Genomic DNA, 19,371 nt, shown 5'->3' on the forward strand with positions numbered 1-19,371 from the left:
CATCTTCAATTCCGTCACATCATCACCCCTCACACGTTGAACCAAACAACATCCCTCCACCTACCCACCATGCCCCGCAAAGTCCGGTACAACCTCGCCGCCTCGCTCGACGGCTTCATAGCCACCCCCACCGGCTCCTACAGCTGGATCGTCGATGACAAGACAATTGATTTCGATAGCCTGTACGCCCAGTTCAGCTGCTTTGTCATGGGCCGAACAACACACGAGGCATATCTTGCCATGGACCCCGCAGAGAACCCTTTGCGGGCTTATTACAAAACAGGGAACGTGGTTGTTGTTGGCGACACCCTGGATCGAGATCTGGAGACACAGGTTGAGGTTGTGAAGCTAGGGGAGGTGGAGTCTTTTGTCAGGGCGCTCAAGGGGAGGGAGGGGGGAAAGGATGGTGATATCTGGCTCATGGGTGGGGGCAAGTTGGCGGGGGAGATGCTGAGGTTGGGACTGGTTGACACGGTGGAGGTGGCGGTTATGCCGGTGTTGCTGGGGGAGGGGGTGAAGATGTTTGAGGGAAAGGGAAGAGAGGATGGGTGGAGGTTGGAGTTGAGGGGATGTGAGAGGAAAGAGACGGGGATTTTGATGCTGGAGTATGATGTTCTTTATGAGGAGCCCTGGAAATGATGACAAGGAGTGAATTTCGGGAGGTATCATTCTAGATATCAAAGAACGCCCTTGATCCAGCCTTTTTCTCTTATACAACCTCTATCCAAGAGCTGAAGAAACGGCACCAGATCAGCCCTACATCACATATCTCCCCTCCTCATCAAACCCAACCGAATACGGCCACCTCCTCCTCCTCAAATCCCACCAACTAGGCCTCACATACGCCGCCGGCCTTTGCAACTTCTCCAGACAAATCCCCCTATTATTCCTCCTCCTCCAGTCTCCCTTCTTCCCCAACCCGCACTCACACCTACACCCATGGCCCCCTTCCTGCTCCTCACCCATCCCCTTCGGTGCCTTGCCAATCATCTCATTATCCAAAAGCTGCTTCCCCTTGGCATTCTGAGGACACTGCCAAAAAGGCTCATGATAATACCCAACATCACTAAAATGATGCATCTCCTCCGCCCCAAGCAGCAAGTGCACCGCCAGCGAGTGAATCGGCGCATCTCCCCACCTCTCCCGGTAAAAACCCCCCGTTTTATCCAAATGTCTAAACAGTTTCTGGTATTGTTCCCCTCTGAAGAAATCCAAGTCTGCAATTTCAAAGTTGGACCAATAGTGACACAAATTCCACTTCTCGCCCTTGATGTCGTAGTGTTCTCGACGGAGGACCTTCCCAAGCAGCCAGCGGATGGGCGCCGGTTTCAGCAGCCAGTTCGTCTCCTCGTCAATCATGGCTTTCCAGTTGGGGTGCATGGGGATGTTGTTTTGCGTTCGGAACTCGTCGACGGTTCGGAATAACGAGGGGCACGTGTTGGGTTCCTCCCAGAGGGCGACAGTGTAGCCGTATTTTTTGCCGCGGTCGGCCATCATGACGAAGGGGTCGTAGGTGAGGGAGCAGCCGTAGCTGACGCCTGGCTCGAGGCGCCAGTAGTATTTGTATTCTTTCAGGGCGTCGAGGTTGTAGAATTCACTGTTGACACATGACGTTAGTTTCGAGCCATCTCGTGAGAAGAGAGAGTGAAAACACACCCAGAATAAAACCGACACATATGATGATACCCCTCAATCTCCCCCTTATACACCCCCTCTTCCTTCTGCTTCCTCAAATACTCCCCCACCACCTCCTCCGTCAACCCCGCAGTCGGTCCCCATATCCCCTCGGGTATGACCTCAAACCTCACCTCCCCACTCACAACCTCCTTCATCCCCCTGACAAACTCCTCGCTCCAGGGCTCATTGTTCAGAAACAGCACCGGGTAGTTGAACCACTTGTTAAACCTCTCCTCCACATTCTCCACCGTCTTCCTCGCCTCCTTGAGCTCGCTGTTCCTCGCCAGCATGACCAGCACCGCGCTCTCCCGCGGCCGCGTCACCAGCTTGGAAACATCCTGACATCCAATCGAGAACGGCTCGTCAAGATTATGATGTTCGGCCGGTCGGGGGATCGACAGCGACACCTGGCTGTGGTAGAAGGCCTCGAGGACGGAGAGCAGGAGTATCAGCGCCGAGAGTCTGAACACGAGGTTCACGCGACGGGAGCGGGGCAGGCGGCGCGATATGGCTTGGAGAGAAGGATGGAGGAGAAATTTCATCGTTTTGGGCGGAGGCGACGGTTGTGGTGGTGCTGTCGCGGGGTCATCTTGGGAGAGGGATGTTGTAGAGTTCAAAAGGTTCAAAACGCGAGAAAGTTGGAATGGGGATTGGGGATGACGATGGGTGGAGCTAGACAGGGGGTTCGGGCTCCGTTTGCAGGGGTCATCAACAGCGTATCATTGGGGGCCTTGGGGCCAAGATAGTGAGATGGGTCCAAGTGGTGCCGAGGGGGGTGATTTGGGGTGGTAACCCTAACCCAGGCTTGGAACAGCTTATCCTACGACTTGACCAATCTTGCTTCAATCGTTCAGGGGGGCATAATAGGAGCCTGCAACGCCGTGGAAACAGAGAAAATGCAGTGAATAGATGATGATGTCTGAAGGGTTTCTCAAGCATCTTTTAAGGCCTCTTTTCTATCATCACCCAGGCCTCGCCTCACACTGTAACCAGCAGCACCTTCTCATCAAACTCCGTAAACCCATTCACCCACACCAACTGTGACCCCACCGCAATAGTCATCAAACCCTTCGACACAATCCCAATCACAGGTATATTATCCCCCGTGTGCCACGTCGGCGGAATAAAAAGTGCCTCGAATAATGTGTCGTTTCCCCCAGGTACTTCACACTCATCGAACACACCCACTGCTTCGTGTCAAGAAAAACGAAGTCGACCGAAGGATCCCGACAAACCTCAGTACCTCGACATTCTCAAATGCCCGATGTTGGAGCGCCGTTGCCTCCTGCTGAACACCGCCTGCAAGTTTTGCCGTGTTTAGCACAGCAAAAACATTAGATGTTCCTTGTCTTTGCCCGCATGTTTTGAGAACATAGTATCGACATTTCGGATGTGAGATCCACGAGTCTGAGAGACCGAGAGATGGGCAAAGTGCTTCTGGGATTTCGAGGCTGACGGGTTCGCCTAGCTGGCTAAGAGAAGACCAGTCAAAAAGGTGTGTCGTTCCGTTTCCGTGTATGGCAAGCAAGCGGTCGGCGTCGGATGGGTCAGTTCCCCAAAAAGCGCCCAGTTCGGCGGTTTGGACTACCTCGTGATCGTCCATGTCGTCGTCAGTAGTATCCCCATACTTGTCGGTGCGCACTTCGTCACCAGTCGCCCCATCATCTTCCAGCCGAGCCTGAGGATGACAGAAATCAGCCTGGCTCTATTCTCGTAGGCAATCAGTAGCCGCGTGCCATCAGGGTTGAGGATTCCTTGACGAGGGGAGACCCATTCACCCATGCTTGGAAAACATCGTTGCTGGTCAACCACTGGCACGAACCACGGTGCTGCTTCTCGTTGAGGGCAATGAAGATTGACTCTGGCCGTTTCTCGATCCGAAGAAGTGAGGAGATCTGTTTCATCTGTGACCGATGCAGATTTGTCGGTTGGTCCAAGGCTGTTGAAACGTGTTTAGTCAACGTCTAAACCATCATCATTTCTGAAAGTGACCACCTACTCTTTAATTCCAGTTGCTTGATGGTGGAAAGGAAAGAATTACATAAGACCAAGTAATTTGGACTAGTGGGGCTGTCAAATTTGCAGAGATGGCGGTGGTCGGCCTCCATGTATCGAACATGCTCTCCAGGAAGCCCTTTAGCGTCAGAGTTAGACAACAATCAGCTTGAAAGTGGTCGGATGTGCAACCAATCGAGAACAGCAGATTCCTTTTCCACAACAAGGCCAAAGCTCATCGGAACGCTTTCGAAGAAGGACCATATTTGTATTCTGTTGCAGACATGGAGGAATTCGTCATTCAGGTGCTATTACCATAGGTTAGGCAGTGGCCAAAAATGCCGAGAAAATAAGGGACGGACATACATCAATGGTCCGGTTTCCAGGAACAAGACCGTCAATGAAGGATTTTGTTCCGTTACCCGCTACATACCTGTATAGTCACCCGACAACATTTTTTGGCTCAGTTCGTATTAGTCTCAGAAGCTGAGCAAAGAGTGAGCGCAGTGAGCATCGCCCTGAGCCGAAGTGGGTCCGAGGACGGCCCGGTGTGACGATCCCCTATCCAGAACCTCTGAAAGGGACACAGTTGAAGGTAACTTCTAGATGATAGATCGGTGCAGCCAAAAGGTGCACAACAATAGGCTTGTCTCAGTCGTACTTGTAAGCTTGTACTAGAACTTGTATTGCTCCATCAATCCGTGAGTTTATATACTGTAAATGCGACCAAAAAGACTCTGCATCTCGCTACCGTGAGATCTGTTGGTAGCTCTTTAAGCTACGTCTTGACAATAGAGCCTGTCCGTACCAGGCGGAATAGAGCGTAGACTGTAGCTTAGCTGAATACCACTGCCATTGACCTGTCAACCTGTGCTATCCGTGACAAGGATGATGACATGAAATCCCAGCCTTCTGCTAAAGCCGGAAACGGCTTTTTTCATTTTGCCTGTGTAGGCAGCGATGTTCTGCCTTTGTTGGAGCTAGAAACAGCTTCTACGTTTTAACCTGGGCAACAAGGCATAGGGAATCGCTGCCTTTATTGAAGCCATAAATAGCTTCTAATGGCGATACACAATAAGTCTGTAGGTGATTGTGGATGAAACTACACTTCCGGATTCTTAAGGCTATTTCCCTCGTGGATTCTCTTCTTCTTTTGAAGCATCATCCGCTGCAACATGAGAGTGTCAAGGAGTGTGACGAACCGATGATCAGAACCTCTGAGAGCGATACTGGGTTGATGTCACACGTAGCCACCAACAGGCCTTGGCTACGACCAACAGCACAGTAAACTCCAAGTCCTGGGCCAGTTGTTGGAAAGTGAAGCGAGCAAATAAGCCACAGGCGGCATGGGCAGACGTATTATTGATTAGGTCATGTGTATTGAGATGGGGCTAAATGCAAGGAGATGATAGTAAGAAGAAAACTTCTTAAGACCGTGGCTAACTGCAGTTTCCAGTTACGAAGGAAAACCAACATCATTTGCTGAAGAGGTTGCTAAAAGAGCCTGCATCCATTTGCCCTTGAAATGCACGGCTACTCTTCGTGGTCGTTAGGCTGCCAAACGACTGGTCCACGCCTGGCTGTGCCACGCCGACTATCCCTTGCATAGCAATCGAATGGTCGTCTGTCTTCATATCACCAAACTTCTGACCGGTACGCCATGCGCGGGTCGCCGACAGAGTCTTCTGGCAGACATCTCTAAGGCTATCCGTTAACCGCGCGCTCGAGTCTCCCTCAGCAGCTATGCTGTTGTCATCTGCTTGTGGCTCTGGTTCTCTTATCGATAGTTGTGCACTCAGATTGGCTAGAGCCTGCTCCTGTGTAGCAAATTGAGTCCGAAGCTGATCGATATTCCCAGAGGTGCGGCTCGAAACAATCCTATTCTGTGTTAGTGGAGTTTCTCGGTTAAATGAGTGGGACCTGTACAGCGTGATTGAAGATAGAACCATCGTGATGGTTCTTTGACAGTCCGCCAAATCTCTGTTTAGTTTATTTATCTTTGTGTCTTTAAAGTATACGACGAGTCTGTCGCGTTTGCTGAAATGCGAATCCGTTGAATGGCTGGTAACTCTTGCCATGGCAGCTGTGAATCCTTGACAAATAGACTTTGTCGACTCTAACACCTTGTTAAGCTCTATCTCCTTGAGAACGGCATCAACTGTGTCAGGCGCACAATTCGTTTCGAGTGTTCGCGCTAGAGTTCCTAACATTGTTTGGGTCTGGGAAAGAAGGCTCTTGCTGTGCGAAACAGAATGTGGCGCATCCGCGAGTCCATCAACCAGGTCGTGAAGAGCCTTAGCGCTCTGTAACGCGGCAGTCGCAAGGGCTACAGCACTGGCAGTAACGCTGAAGGGATCCATAATCCGTGAAGAAGAATGTGTGACAAGGGCTGTAATATCAGGGTTTGGAATAATGGTTCAGTTCAGACTAATAATCTTCAGTGGCCCCCAGTTGTTTGACTGTTGTCTATCGAAAAGGTATTTATGCCTTACTTCCCAACGACTGGCTTAGAGCCTGCAGTTACCCCTCATGGAGGCCTGACGGTGATCTGATGTTGATGTGGCCGTGGATGATTGGTTAGTTGCCGTGTGACAGAATGTTGGAGAGGAGTTCGTTGACATTGGGTGTGATAAAGGCTGGAATCAAGGCTGGAATCAGGTCTTGGTAGTTCAGTTCAGTTAAAAAAACATTCAGTGGTCTCAAGATCCTTGATAAGGAATCTTTTCGCTACAAGTGATCCAAGTTGGCAGCTTGGATCAATCCAGATTCCAGTGGTTATATATGGTGACGTGCACGCCAGTGCCCAGGAAAGTTGCAGTTTTAACACCTCGGTAAGATTCCTCAATGTGACGAACCCCTGTACAGAACCTCTGAAAGGGATACGGGTTGAAGGTAACTTCTGACAATTGGTTCGGTGCAGCTAAACAGTGCACAACAAGATGTCTCAATGTAAACACAAGATACCGTGAATACAATCTGAAATTGCATACTGCGGAACTGTCTATCTACACCAGCCAGTTCCTCCGTATATATAGACCTTGGGACCGTGAAGTGCTAACCCTGCTATGGCCCCGATCACTCCTAGCACATTGCATCCTGCAAAGTGCTCGTCGTGCTATGCCTTCGATCACCCCGAGCATCTTGCATCCTGCAGAGTGCTCGTGGGTCTTGGCGCCATAGCACTTCTGGCCGGCCCTTATTGGCTGTCTCCTGACTTTCCTAATGATTGGCTGGGGACGTCCTGCGCCCCACATACTGCGCGACCTGCCGTTGGGTTAACTGTGACACTCAATGATCAAAACGCTGTTGAAAATACCCACCAGAGGTACACCTCCTCCACGGTATTTATTTTTAGCGTGACAGGGGGATTTTTGGTGGAAGTTGCTATAAAATGACCCCTGCCGCACTAACAATAATAAAGCCTAAGGAGATGTAGACAGACAAACACGGTCAGTGGTGTAAGCTGTGTGAAATTAGTCAAAGGGACCCGCTGTTAAGGGGTTAATACCTTGGCAGTGAGATGTTACAACCTGCACCAGAAATGGATACAGACTGCAAGGCAGTACGCCAGAGGTGAATATGACAGGATAATCGAAGGTTGTGGCAAGCGTCTCAGACATGGGTTCACTGTCAACAACAGGTTGTTCTAACAAAGAGCTACTGAAAGTAGATTGTAGACAAATGAACTTGAATTGCTTGCATGAGGAATCAGATTCCTCGACACGGGAGCGCCCGGCACTCCCCCTATTTATGTCAAGCTATCTACATATATTTCTGAAGTATCTTTGTACCTTGCTCAGTGTGCTCAGTGGTCTTGGCGGCTGAGCAGACTGAGCAACCTTTCATGATCAATGTGCTCAGTGTGCTCAGTGGTCTTGGCCACTGATCAGACTGAGCACCTCCTGATTGGTCGTATGGGGGCTTATGGGTCTTTCCATCCCTGGCCCAATGATTGGCTGAGGTGCCCAGCACCTCGGGTACCACCCAGTGGTTCCTGTACAGGAGTATTACGCTTGGGACGTAACATGAGACCTGAGCCACCAGGTTCGGCCTCAACTAGCCACCTGGGAAACTCTCCCTCGTACAACACCAGAATTGACACCTTTTTTGGGCCCCATATTGTATTTGACAAGCTGTAAGCTTTCCGGCCTAGCGTTTGTAAGAGACAACCGTGGATCATTGTTGTGTGCCATTTGGCTACACCGAACCGGTATTCAGGAGTCGCCTTTGATCTAGTATCCCTCTCAGAGGTCCTGATCGAGGGTTCGTCACATTATGTGATGGGCGGTTTCCATGGCTCAGCCGCACTCCGCCCTCAGTCGCCCGTAGCGCCCGTAGTGCCTCTTCCCATGTGATCTCTCCAGCCAGCTTACGCGCCAGGTTCGTGCAGTTATCGTTCTTACTAGCATTATCTTCGTTTCCAAAAGCATTACTTCGTCTCTGCAGTGATCTTCATCCAGCGGCCAGCGCGTCCCAGTTATAAAATTATTTCACATCATGTCCGAGAGAATTCCGTCAACTAACGCAATGGCGCGGGCGGGACAACATGTGGAGCAGTGCTTTGGGAATGCGGAAGCTTCCCACGGCGGCTTGCTGTTCCAGGGTCACCTTAACGGATCTCTCCACATCCATCGTAAGCCAACGTCTATCTGTTCGACGCTAACGATAGACGGCAACTGACAGTAAGACAGACGAAACACGGGCGAAACAGCACGCTGCGCAGCGGATTATCCCGTTCCCGCGCAATGAGGACGTAGTGGACCGCTACGTCTTCGCCGCGCTCGACCGGCTTCTACCCCCTTCGCCCGACTATCAGAGCGCGGCGCTCTGGGGTCTCGGCGGCTCCGGGTAAGTCTGCCACTAAGTTACACTGCATCCGCTGACCGGAAAAGCAAAACGCAGATTGCGCTCGAGTATGCCTACCGCCGGAGCCGTGACCCCGCCTGCTCTGTGTTCTGGGTCCACGCCGACAACGAGACGACATTTACGCAGGACTACAAGGTAATTGCGAAGAGGCTGGGCCTGGCGGATGGTCTGGATGGTCCGGAGCTGTTAATGGCCGTGCGTGAGCGGATCGAGGCGAGCCCGTGCTGGCTGCTTATTCTCGATAACGCCGACAACATCGCTGTGTTTGGGGTGGGCCGGACACAATCAAGCAGAGACCAAGGTCAGGACACAGAAGAGAAGCAAAGTCTGTATGATTTCGTGCCCCGGGGCCCCGCAGGGACGGTGCTGTGGACAAGTCGTGATAAGCGGATCAGCGGCAGCCTTGTGGGCGGCCGACGAGCGATCAATGTCGCTAGCATGACGGAGGGAGAGGCGAAGATATTGCTCGAAACGGTCATGTGTAGAGAGATTGCCGAGGAGGAGTCCCACAACACTATGGCGCTACTTGCCGAGCTCGACTTGCTCCCGCTCGCGGTATCACAGGCGGCAGCATATATGGGAAGGACGGCCACCCCAATCGGCGAGTATTTATCAAAGCTAAAGAGACGTATAAAGAGATGGCAACTGCTCAGCGAGACGGAGTTCGACCGACACCGCAGAGCGGATGTGTCGAACAGCGTCATGCAGACGTGGGGTATCTCAATCGAGCACATCCGACAGGAGAACCAGATGGCCTACAATATCCTCCACTCGCTTGCATTTGTAGATAACCAAAACATCCCGTTGGAGTTGGTGGCGAAGGCAGCCGAGATGATGGCAAGACCGACCAGATATGAAAAAACCACAAGCGCGAAGTCCGTATGCATCAAGGACCAGGACGAGCACCAAGATGAGCATCAGGACGATGATGACAAAGTCCTAGCAGCAGTGGTTCTTCTACAACACTTTTCGTTCCTACGTCCGCGCACGTCCGGCGAACGGTACGGGGCCTACGAGATGCACAAACTCGTGCAGGAGGCTACACAGTATAGCTTAAGCCAAGAGGATCGGCGGACGGACCAATGGCATTTTTCGGAGGTAGCTCTTCGTGCTGCCACATCTCTATTTCCGGAGACGCGACGAGAATTATGGGAAGAGTGTGAGAGATATCTCAGACATGCGCAGCTTGCGGCCGGATGGGCCGGGTTGTGTAGGGGTGGGGTAGAGGCAGCGGCGCTGTTGACTCGAGTGTCGGACTATCTGTATGACCGTGGGAGGTGGGGAGAGCGGGAGCCTGTGGACCTAAGAGCCTATGAATATCGGAGGGAACTTCTCGGCGACAAGCATCCTGACACGATCTGGAGTATGGCGCATCTGGCCGCCACATACCTTGCTCAGGGGAGGTATGAGGAGGCGGAGAAGAATTACATGGAAGTGCTGGCACTACAGCGCGACGTTCTCGGCGACAAGCATCCTGACACGATCTGGAGTATGGCGCATCTGGCCATCACATACCATGCTCAGAGGAGGCATGAGGAGGCGGAGAAGAATTACATGGAAGTGCTAGCACTACGGCGCGACGTTCTCGGCGACAAACATCCTGACACGATCAGGAGTATGGCGCATCTGGCCGCCACATACCATACTCTGGGGAGGTATAAAGAAGCGGAGAAGAATTACATGGAAGTGCTGGCACTACAGCGCAACGTTCTCGGCAACAAACATCCTGACACGATCAGGACTATGGCGGATCTGGCCGCCACATACCATAATCAGGGGAGGTATAAAGAAGCGGAGAAGAATTACATGGAAGTGCTGGCACTACAGCGCGACGTTCTCGGCGACAAGCATCCTGACACGATCAGGAGTATGGCGTATCTGGCCGCCACATACCATGCTCAGGGGAGGTATAAAGAAGCGGAGAAAATTAAAGTCGAAGTGCTGGTACTGCGGCGCAACGTTCTCGGCGACAAGCATCCTCACACGATCTGGAGTATGGCGCATCTGGCCATCACATACCTTGCTCAGGGGAGGTATGAGGAGGCGGAGAAGAATTACATGGAAGTGCTGGCACTGCAGCGCGACGTTCTCGGCGACAAGCATCCTAACACTCTCCAGGCCATACACAACCGCGCCGTTACCTAATAATAGCCAACAGCGACGTCCTGAAGCGTTAGCTATAATTCAGGACTGTTTCCAGTTGCAGCGCAAGGTGCTGGGCCAAGCTCATCCCTCTGCCCAAAGATCTTTACGCGCCTTGAATTTATGGGGGCCGGACAAGAAGAAAAGCTCTCGTGTACGCCGAATGTTTGGGCGTATAGCTCATCACATCAGAGCTATGACTCCACAGTAGTCGCTGGCCGAATTTAGGGGAGCTGGAGGGATGTTGTCGGCGCCAATTAACGGTCTCAATGTAGTGTATTGTAACTAGCTAGGCCACTCTACGAGTACACTGAACTTGGAGAAGAAAAGGAAAAAAGAAAGAGAAAATTTGAGGATATGAGCCTCTGATATAGTGTTACAACCTGCACCAGGAATGGATACAGACTGAAAGGCAGTACGCCAGAGGTGAATATGACAGGATGATCGAAGGTTGTGACAAGCGTCTCAGACATGGGTTCACTGTCAACAACAGGTTGTTCTAACAAAGAGCTACTGAAAGTAGATTGTAGACAAATGAACTTGAATTGCTTGCATGAGGAATCAGATTCCTCGACACGGGGAGTGCCCGGCGCTCCCCCCTATTTATGTGAAGCTATCTACATATGTTTCTGAAGTATCTTTGTACCTTGCTCAGTGTGCTCAGTGGTCTTGGCCACTGATCAGACTGAGCACCTCCTGATTGGTCGTATGGGGGCTTATGGGTCTTTCCATCCTTGGCCCAATGATTGGCTGAGGTGTCCAGCACCTCGGGTACCACCCAGTGGTTCCTGTACAGGGGTATTACGCTTGGGACGTAACAATACTCCACTAGGGATTTATAACGTCTTCCGCATTATGTATTAAAAAGGGCAGTGGAAGACTCTTTAGCATCACAAAAACAGGACAATACTCAGCCTCCAACCTTGATCGGAATCAACGGCGATGGAGAAGAGAAAGTAGAGTGGGAAGTGGAAGTGATCTTCGAGGTAAAGAAAGTAAGGGGAAGGGCAAAGCTCCTGATAAAATGGTCTAGCTATGCTAAGCCTATATAGGAACCCCTAAGTAACTTCGAGGAAACGGAGGCGCTAGATATATTCGAGGAGAAATACGGAAAGGGCTCCCCTCCCTAGACGGACATCCTAGGAGAGGAGGGGGGTAATGTAACGGGATAAGTCCTGGCATATATAGACCTCGACAACCCTCGGCAACACCCTTGATAAAGCTATTCCGAACTCACATAGCCACATACACAAACCACTATACCAGAAACTTCCATCGCCGCGTACTGGACAACGCGCAGCTATATGTTACGCCCCAAGCGTAATACCCCTGTACAGGAACCACTGGGCGTCACGGTTCTGGAAGACAGTGGGGCCACGAGGGACCGATCAGGAGCGGGCCGGGGACCGTCTGTAAGTCAACGGTCCACGGTCCAGTGGTCTATATATACGGAGGAACTGGCTGGTGTAGATAGACAGTTCCTCATGCAAGCAATCAAGTTCATTTGTCTACAATCTACTCTCAGTAGCTCTTTGTTAGAACAGCCTGTTGTTGACAGTGAACCCATGTCTGAGACGCTTGTCACAACCTTCGATCAACCTGTCATATTCACCTCTGGCGTACTGCCTTGCAGTCTGTATCCATTCCTGGTGCAGGTTGTAACACTACACCAGCCAGTTCCTCCGTATATATAGACCTAGTGGTCTCCTGGGATCATTGACCCTTGGCAATGATCCCACAGGTAAGGCTATTCCCGTCCTGATTGGTTCTACTAGCGATTGGCTGTGCGCGTTGCGCCCCGCACACGGTCTGACCTGCCTGTTGGCTTAACTGTGACACTATCGGAGAGGGAGGCTATAAACATAAATATAAAGCGTTATGTAAAGTTATCGTTTTTAGAGAATGGAGAGTGTAGGGCAAGCGTAAAGTAAGCGGTAGTAAGCTTAAGGTAAGCTAAAGGTGAGCCGAGGGTGAAGCGAGCCTGATTTTGGGCCAACTATGTTCGGACGAGACAGAAATCTTTTTAGAGACCGACTACCCAGGACGTCATTAATATTCGTAGTGAACTCTTGAAAGCGCTGCCGTTCTACCGAGACATTCATTCAACCATTGAGAGCCAGCCCGAGATACTATCCAGGTTTGACGTGCTTCACTACTTGGGGGTCAACATTCATCACCCTCATATTGCTCGCCCTAGCGGTCTGGGTAGCTTGCTTGCCATTTGGAACCAGTTGGCCGGACACGCCAACAAGCAGATCCGCGAACTGAAGAACGAGAATACCAATCTCAAGAATGAAGTCGACAACTTGAAGAAGCAGGTTGTCGACCTCGAGGTCAGTGTTGGCAAGCACCAGCACCAAGGCATAACCACCCAGGACAAGGAGGGCATCAAAGAGCCCACTCGCTTTGACGGCTCCGAGCCAAATAAGTACATCCGGTACTTCAACTTCATGCTCTGGAAGCGTGCAATCACCCGCGCCTGGGCAGACCAGTCTGATGCCTTCAGGACCGAAAAGGCAAAGATTTACTATATCCTCTTTTTTCTCGATGGTGATGCGTTTTGGGATATCGCTGATGGTGTCGAGGTGATTGTCAACAACAATCAGGGGATTGATGCTTGGGAGTTCAAGACGGGTGAGCAACTGCTTGATCATCTCACAGAGAAGTATGGGAAGCGCGAGTAGCCAGGGAACTTCATGTATTTTGCCGTGCCATGAATTGTGGGCCACAACTGAAGATGGACATGCGTTCAAGGTAACTGTTTGGGAAACAACCTCTACATAGGCCTTTGTGTTATTTAGCGGCTGAGGGATACACTTTGAGCCTCATCTAGTATGGCGGCATGTTGTACCATGTCAATTTCCTTGTGCAGGTATGCCGAACATGGGTCATGTTGGGAATTCTGCCTATTATAAAAGACGAATTCACTCTATGCTCCTTGGAAATCCCTTTCAACTGAGGGGCATTCCCGGGGTCTTCAGCGTCCCACTGATACGCCATACTCATGATCTTGTAATTTCTATAAGTATGGCATCTTCCCTCGCCAAAGGCGATTGCCTTCCCAACTCATTCCCAAATTTTAATTTATATACTGTTCTATGGTCTCAACTCCACATAGCCGTTCTCAGTTATCATTTGCTTCAAGACATAATAGGCGCTCGTAAGACAACATGTGGAAAGACTTCAACTGATCCAAATGAAGTGATCGCCCTGGCCTTGGAGAATAGGCCACCTCACAGGTCTACAGTCAACCCTCATCCTGTTCGCAGGAAACTGAGGCCAAAGAGCAGATCGGCGTACAGCCGAGACCTTGGATATGGAGAGCGCAAGTCAGCAGCTGTTTCGAGTAGTTAGAATATCAACTGATCTGGAAGCAGCTACCTAAGATGGAATCTATTCAAATTCAGACTCAACAAACATGCAAACCATGAACCATCTTGCCGAGACGATGTGGCATGGGACAGGAGGCCAACTTGATAAAAATCAAACGTCTCAAGTAAGTCTATAACTCGATTCAGCTGACGTTGAACCTACCGTATGATGGGAGGCCGCCCCTGGCAGATGCTGGCTATAGACTTCTCTGCCACAGGTTTTCGACTGCTCAGCCATCTTCATAAGCTTGCCCTGGGCAATATGGTCGGCGGTGCCGGCATCGGCACCACATTTAGCAATCATGGCTGGCTGCGGGATATGGGAGTCTGATTATGTGCAGCGTCGATTATGTTGTTAGGTATTAGCCTACGTTAATCTGGACAATTCACACCAGTTGAAGCCAACATGATCTACACCGGTGCTAAACCCTCGTTGCACACCTAGCACACAACTCGCACGCCCTCTCAGCCCTGTGCCGCACGGAAAGCTGTAAATTGCTTCAACTCTAGCTGAGGGAGTAGAAAACGAATACCAAGATCATAGTGGCTTACAGATGGCTTCCTAGCACCCCAAACTGAAACCACAATGTCATTTAACCTTGTATGATAATTCTTCCCAGACTTTACATAAGGTCACGGATGATACCAGACACAAAAAAAAGAGTGTATTGCAGACCATATGCTAGGACAAAACTAAGTTAGATATCCAAGGAATATACTCCAGGACGCCTATATGCCCCCCCTCCCCCATCTATTTGAGAGAAATCAAGAGTATGCAGCCTGCTGCACATCCCCAATGCCAACTGAAATCATTTCACACAATGACATCGTAATTCACATGGAACCTGGCCCGATAGGCCGCATTCACACGCGCAATCACAGTTTCATTGGCGTGCGTCCACTGCAGTTGATAATGCACAAACCACCCCCGCACTGTCGACTTGTTCACCTGTCTTCCACCGCGCTGCAGCAGATAACGATGTATATACTGCACGGCATCGTCGAGATCATAGCTCTGCGCACTATTGAGTCCGCCCCCGGATAGACGGTCCACCTTGCAGGAGAAGGAGTACTGCCATGGTGCCGCCAGCACGGTCAGGCCCGCCGCGCGGAAGATGACTTCGTGGATGAGGAGGGCCTCCTCCGTCAGCTCATCGCGCCGTTCCTGGGGGATGAAGAAAATGGTGCGGTTGTTGAACCACTCCTCGGTGAGCCGCCGGTCACGCCTAACCGCATCCTTGGCACCATTGATCAGAAGCTCGTAATCATTGACCGTCAACTGGTTGTTGAAAAAGTCAACGTCGTGTGTTGCATTGCGGCTTCGCAAGTGGATGGTGTTGACAGCGCCGCCGACTGCGATTACCGTCACGTTGCCATTGCGACGGTTGATGTAAGCAGCAACGTTGTTGAGGGCATTCCAAAGCGTTTGATAGTCCAGATTGGGGAGGGCATCCTCACGTCCGGAGGTTCTCCGTGGTGCCAGATCACGGAGTCGGTCGGCATTGCGCCGTTGTCGCAGGCGAGAATACTGTTGACCCATGATGGACGGACGAGGCTTTACACGGCGGCTGCAAGCGATAAGGGAGGTATGAAGGTTGGGACTGGATGAGAGAGGTAGATCGTGAAATAACAAATGTCAAGAAGGCTGCTATTCAGGTTTTTGGTTTGACATCCGAACTAGTCAAGTTGTAGACCTTTTATCCTCATCAACATCCCAGTCTCCGTCCATATTCAGGACTCTTAACCCTCGATATAGCCTCATCTTTCGACATCATGTGGACGTTGGTCTTTATACAGCGCGACGTCGTAGTCTCGGGCCAACGCGAGCCTAGCGCCAGTATCGGTTGGTTTTATAATAAGGCTCGAGGGTCGCGGCGATGCTTATTCTCGATAATAAGGGGTAAGGAACCAGACGAATGTGATCCTAAAATATCATTCTGGGCGGAACGGCCTGCACATCTGCTAGCAGATGGAACAAGGCAGGGTTCGCTTGATGCCCGGCCGAACGGGGCTGTCAAACCTATACAGTGACAGCTGCACTGTGCCGCATTGCGGGCGGCTAAACTTCCTCTTCAACGCCTGCCAACAGCTTCAACCTGCCAACAACTTCAACCTACCAACAGCTTCAACCCACCAACAGCTTCAACCTGACACCATCTAAAATCCTTACTCCGTTGTCTCTTCACGTTCCGCTCACTGTCCTTCCTCATTGACCACAAATTCCCCTCGCATCAGATCTCCAACAATTTCATCCAAAATGTCTAACCTTGCGCGTGCCATTTCCAAAGTCTTCCGCCGGGAGCCGAACAACGCAACCGCCGACACCACCGCCCCAACAGTGGCATGGCTCTTGGCTCACCGAGATGAACGCAAGGGGCAACCAGCACACAGCAAAGGCAAGACCCCCACAGCATCCCTGTACCGCATGTACGAGTATCTGGTCACCGGGTACATCACCGGCCTGCGATCTGAAATCGAGTACTTCTATAACCAACCATCGTGGGCTGTTTCCGACATCCCGGACCCTATCGACCCAGACCCGGAGCGGTACGCCATCCTCGCTGTCTTGCCATCATATCTAGTAACGGCATTCAACCGTCTGATCGAGCGCGGACTGCCGCGCGGCAGTCCCGCTATTATCACTGGCGCCGCAGCGGAGAATGCGTTAAAAGCCCGGGAGATTGTCCTGGAAACGGAACCGGCCTGGGTGGCAAAGGTGCCGGCGTTGCGGCAGACTTTGATTATACCAGATAAGTCCGGTAAGCGGCCGGGGGAGGAGAGCAGGAGCAAGCGATTTTTGGACATGAATATCATTGCGGAGGAGCCTCACGTACTTTTTGTATAAAAGTAGTACATAGATACCCCCCGTGTCGTTTCTTCGCCCGTCTATATGTACATACAATGCTATATCATCACCTCGACCGGTCGCCTTCGCTCGTCATCCCGTAGGCCGCCTACCATGGCTGCATTAACAAGCAGGTGTTTCGCCTCGGCAGCGGTGCCGAAAAGTGTGAGTAAAAACGCCTTCAGCGTCCATAAAAGATTCCAGAACCCACCGCCGGTAATTACAGTATCTTCATATGCTCTCTGCAACCCATCAAACTGCAGCCACTCCGTACCCGCACCCTCATGAACATGTCCAAACACATGCAGCTTGGGGCGAACTCGCCATAGTTCCCGCAGCAGGTAGTCACAACCTAGTCTTTGCAGATCGAGATGTGCACGCGGAGGCCCATGGGTAATCAGTATATCGACACCTTTTGGTGTCGCTCCCGTCCAGACGTCTTTGCTGCGGGGATACTGGAAGGCCCAGTTCCCATGGCGAGGGGAGCGAGGACTGCCGTAAACGCGTAGTTGGCGACCGTTGGCGCAGGTAACGGTCGTCTCACTGTTCTCGAGATAGATGATATCGCCCCAGTTGATCATCTTGCCAGCCGCCTTTCCTGCATTGAAGTTATCGCCGCGATGGCCTGTATAGGATTCGTCGAGGAGTAAGTCGTGGTTTCCTGCAACGACGATCTTGACAGGGTGTGACTGGGCGCGCAGCCATGTAACTGCAGTCTGCAGTTCCTGTAAGGATCCCGACTGCGTAAGGTCGCCGGCGTGGATGAGGATGTCACCGTCCGGCAGCGCGGGTTGGCTGTTGTGGGTGTCGGAAATACAAACAACTGAGACGGGGTGTATCGGCTGTATGGGAATAATTTGTCTCCACGTGTAGAGTTTGTGCGCGAGGAAAATGCATGGCTGTTGAACAAATCGCTGCCAGGCGCTGGGACGTGGCCGGTTGAGCAGCGCATCGAGACCTGACATGAGGGAAAGTGGAGACCCGCTCGCTGGGAATTGCGATGTGGCTTGAGGGAGTCGTCGCGGGAAGACTAAGGTAGAGAAATTCTGAATGTAAACCGAATATTCCCTCGCAAGGCACCAGAAAAATGGGGGAAAATGGCTGGGATATACAGCAGACCCAAAGCACTCTGATTGAAACGAACCTGGAATAGCATTTTGGTTTGTTGTGATAGTGGACAGCGCACGGGCCACTACCAACCGCGCCGTGCCTCCCAGTGATGGCATATGGAGGTGGCTGTGTTATAGGATAGGGCCAACAGCCTGGTTGTATGTTTCGAGGCTGCAGAATACACAGTGCAAAGAGTTTTCAGGTACTCCGCCTCAATATCAGGGCCACCGATGGGCGATCTGGTCAGCGCGTCCAAAGTCCGCCTGAAGTAATCAGCCCCTCGCCTTGAAATACTGCCTGTCCCGATCAGAAAGTCGCACATGTACCATCTGGCTGCATCGCTCCTGAAAAAGGATCGAGCGTCCCGCCTCAGCCTTGACAAAGCTTTTTGCCATTTCGCAGGGTGTCCGTAACCAATTCGACCAACTTTTAAGACTTGGCTTCCGGCTTCTTCAGTAGTCTCATTATTGCCAGTCCCGAATTGTGGTTGCGAGGAAAGAGAAGGGTTCCCAGCCGGTGACGGGAAAGTCGATTGGGCATCTAAAGGCAGATGTTACACTGGTGCCGTTTCTGGATGAGCATCGGACCAGCTCAAGGAATATCTAGTTGACAGTCTGGCACGAGTGATGAGGAAGAATCCACGTCGCGTGGTTATGGAGGCCCCTTAACGGTAGTTCTTTGATCGATAAAGATTGCTTCCGCCAGCGTGAGGTACATGTAAAGTGGTGAGCTCAAGGTTCAGCTTCACAGGATCTATGTAAGAACGAACACGGTCACTTTGCCTCTCGAAAAAACTTTTGATAGTCAAGTTTTGAGTGAGAAATCACCGATGTTGTATTGAGATGTAATCAAGTTGAAAACTCTCTTCTCTAGAATCTTTGAAGACTTCTTATGCCAAAGAAGCTCAACGCTCAATCCGAATCCGAATCAGGCGCAGGGTGATTTTCGTCTGTCCATTTGTCCACTGCCGATAAAAGCCTCCGGATATCCGAGCGCCTAGTAGCCCAAGAAGTGACAAGACGCACAAACCGTCCGTTACTGTCAATCAGAAAATCAAAGCTCTTTTTGAGGTGCTCAACGAGCGGTTGTCACACGGGCCCACGACTCAGTGCCCCTAGACAGTACACACTCCAACCAACAATAGCCCAACGATATGCCCAGGATCAGAATATCTGGGGCCGGCAACCAACTGAGCCCACCGGGGCTCAGCGGAGGCATCACGGCGACCACCACGAAGGCAGAACCAGGGTGCCGATACGGGTTGGTTGGGCAGGAGGGACTGAGGACCCATACGAGCTGCAAGAAGACTGCAGGACAGGAATCATATGTACCTATTACTGGTGGAATCAGTGGCCAGGACGCCGA

The 19,371-nt window shown here is 51.4% G+C and overlaps 7 protein-coding genes across 7 annotated transcripts; 3 read left to right on the top strand and 4 right to left on the bottom strand.

Annotated features, from left to right (window-relative positions):
* Positions 1 to 69: 69 nt before the first annotated feature.
* Positions 70 to 639, top strand: QC762_309870 (uncharacterized protein; the record flags this gene model as incomplete). The annotated part of the gene is made up of 1 exon (XM_062889284.1): positions 70 to 639. The coding sequence occupies one exon, from the start codon at positions 70 to 72 to the stop codon at positions 637 to 639; it is 570 nt and encodes a 189-aa protein (XP_062745249.1).
* On the bottom strand, positions 640 to 2,373 carry QC762_309880 (uncharacterized protein). Its single transcript, XM_062889285.1, has 2 exons — positions 1,657 to 2,373; positions 640 to 1,597 (listed from the first exon to the last, which is right to left on the bottom strand). Exons 1-2 carry the CDS (start codon positions 2,217 to 2,219, stop codon positions 757 to 759), a joined length of 1,404 nt encoding a protein of 467 aa, XP_062745250.1. The 5' UTR covers positions 2,220 to 2,373; the 3' UTR covers positions 640 to 756.
* Positions 2,374 to 5,046: 2,673 nt separating this feature from the next.
* On the bottom strand, positions 5,047 to 6,146 carry HELLF (Prion amyloid fibrils-forming protein). Its single transcript, XM_062889286.1, has 2 exons — positions 5,599 to 6,146; positions 5,047 to 5,550 (listed from the first exon to the last, which is right to left on the bottom strand). Exons 1-2 carry the CDS (start codon positions 6,030 to 6,032, stop codon positions 5,148 to 5,150), a joined length of 837 nt encoding a protein of 278 aa, XP_062745251.1. The 5' UTR covers positions 6,033 to 6,146; the 3' UTR covers positions 5,047 to 5,147.
* Positions 6,147 to 7,681: 1,535 nt separating this feature from the next.
* On the top strand, positions 7,682 to 10,880 carry FNT1 (NB-ARC domain and tetratricopeptide repeat-containing NOD-like receptor; the record flags this gene model as incomplete). The annotated part of the gene is made up of 6 exons (XM_062889287.1): positions 7,682 to 7,807; positions 7,891 to 8,305; positions 8,364 to 8,520; positions 8,565 to 10,674; positions 10,697 to 10,834; positions 10,860 to 10,880. The coding sequence occupies exons 2-6, from the start codon at positions 8,170 to 8,172 to the stop codon at positions 10,878 to 10,880; spliced, it is 2,562 nt and encodes an 853-aa protein (XP_062745252.1). The 5' UTR covers positions 7,682 to 7,807; positions 7,891 to 8,169.
* A 3,985-nt stretch (positions 10,881 to 14,865) lies between these two features.
* On the bottom strand, positions 14,866 to 15,591 carry QC762_0058740 (uncharacterized protein; the record flags this gene model as incomplete). Its single annotated transcript, XM_062883571.1, has 1 exon — positions 14,866 to 15,591. One exon carries the CDS (start codon positions 15,589 to 15,591, stop codon positions 14,866 to 14,868), a length of 726 nt encoding a protein of 241 aa, XP_062745253.1.
* Positions 15,592 to 16,308: 717 nt separating this feature from the next.
* On the top strand, positions 16,309 to 16,896 carry QC762_309930 (uncharacterized protein; the record flags this gene model as incomplete). The annotated part of the gene is made up of 1 exon (XM_062889288.1): positions 16,309 to 16,896. One exon carries the CDS (start codon positions 16,309 to 16,311, stop codon positions 16,894 to 16,896), a length of 588 nt encoding a protein of 195 aa, XP_062745254.1.
* Positions 16,897 to 16,955: 59 nt separating this feature from the next.
* On the bottom strand, positions 16,956 to 18,122 carry QC762_309940 (uncharacterized protein; the record flags this gene model as incomplete). Its single annotated transcript, XM_062889289.1, has 1 exon — positions 16,956 to 18,122. The coding sequence occupies one exon, from the start codon at positions 18,120 to 18,122 to the stop codon at positions 16,956 to 16,958; it is 1,167 nt and encodes a 388-aa protein (XP_062745255.1).
* Between the last annotated feature and the right edge of the window lie 1,249 nt (positions 18,123 to 19,371).

Source organism: Podospora pseudocomata, chromosome 3, assembly GCF_035222375.1.
Source record: "Podospora pseudocomata strain CBS 415.72m chromosome 3, whole genome shotgun sequence".
Taxonomy (NCBI): domain Eukaryota; kingdom Fungi; phylum Ascomycota; class Sordariomycetes; order Sordariales; family Podosporaceae; genus Podospora; species Podospora pseudocomata.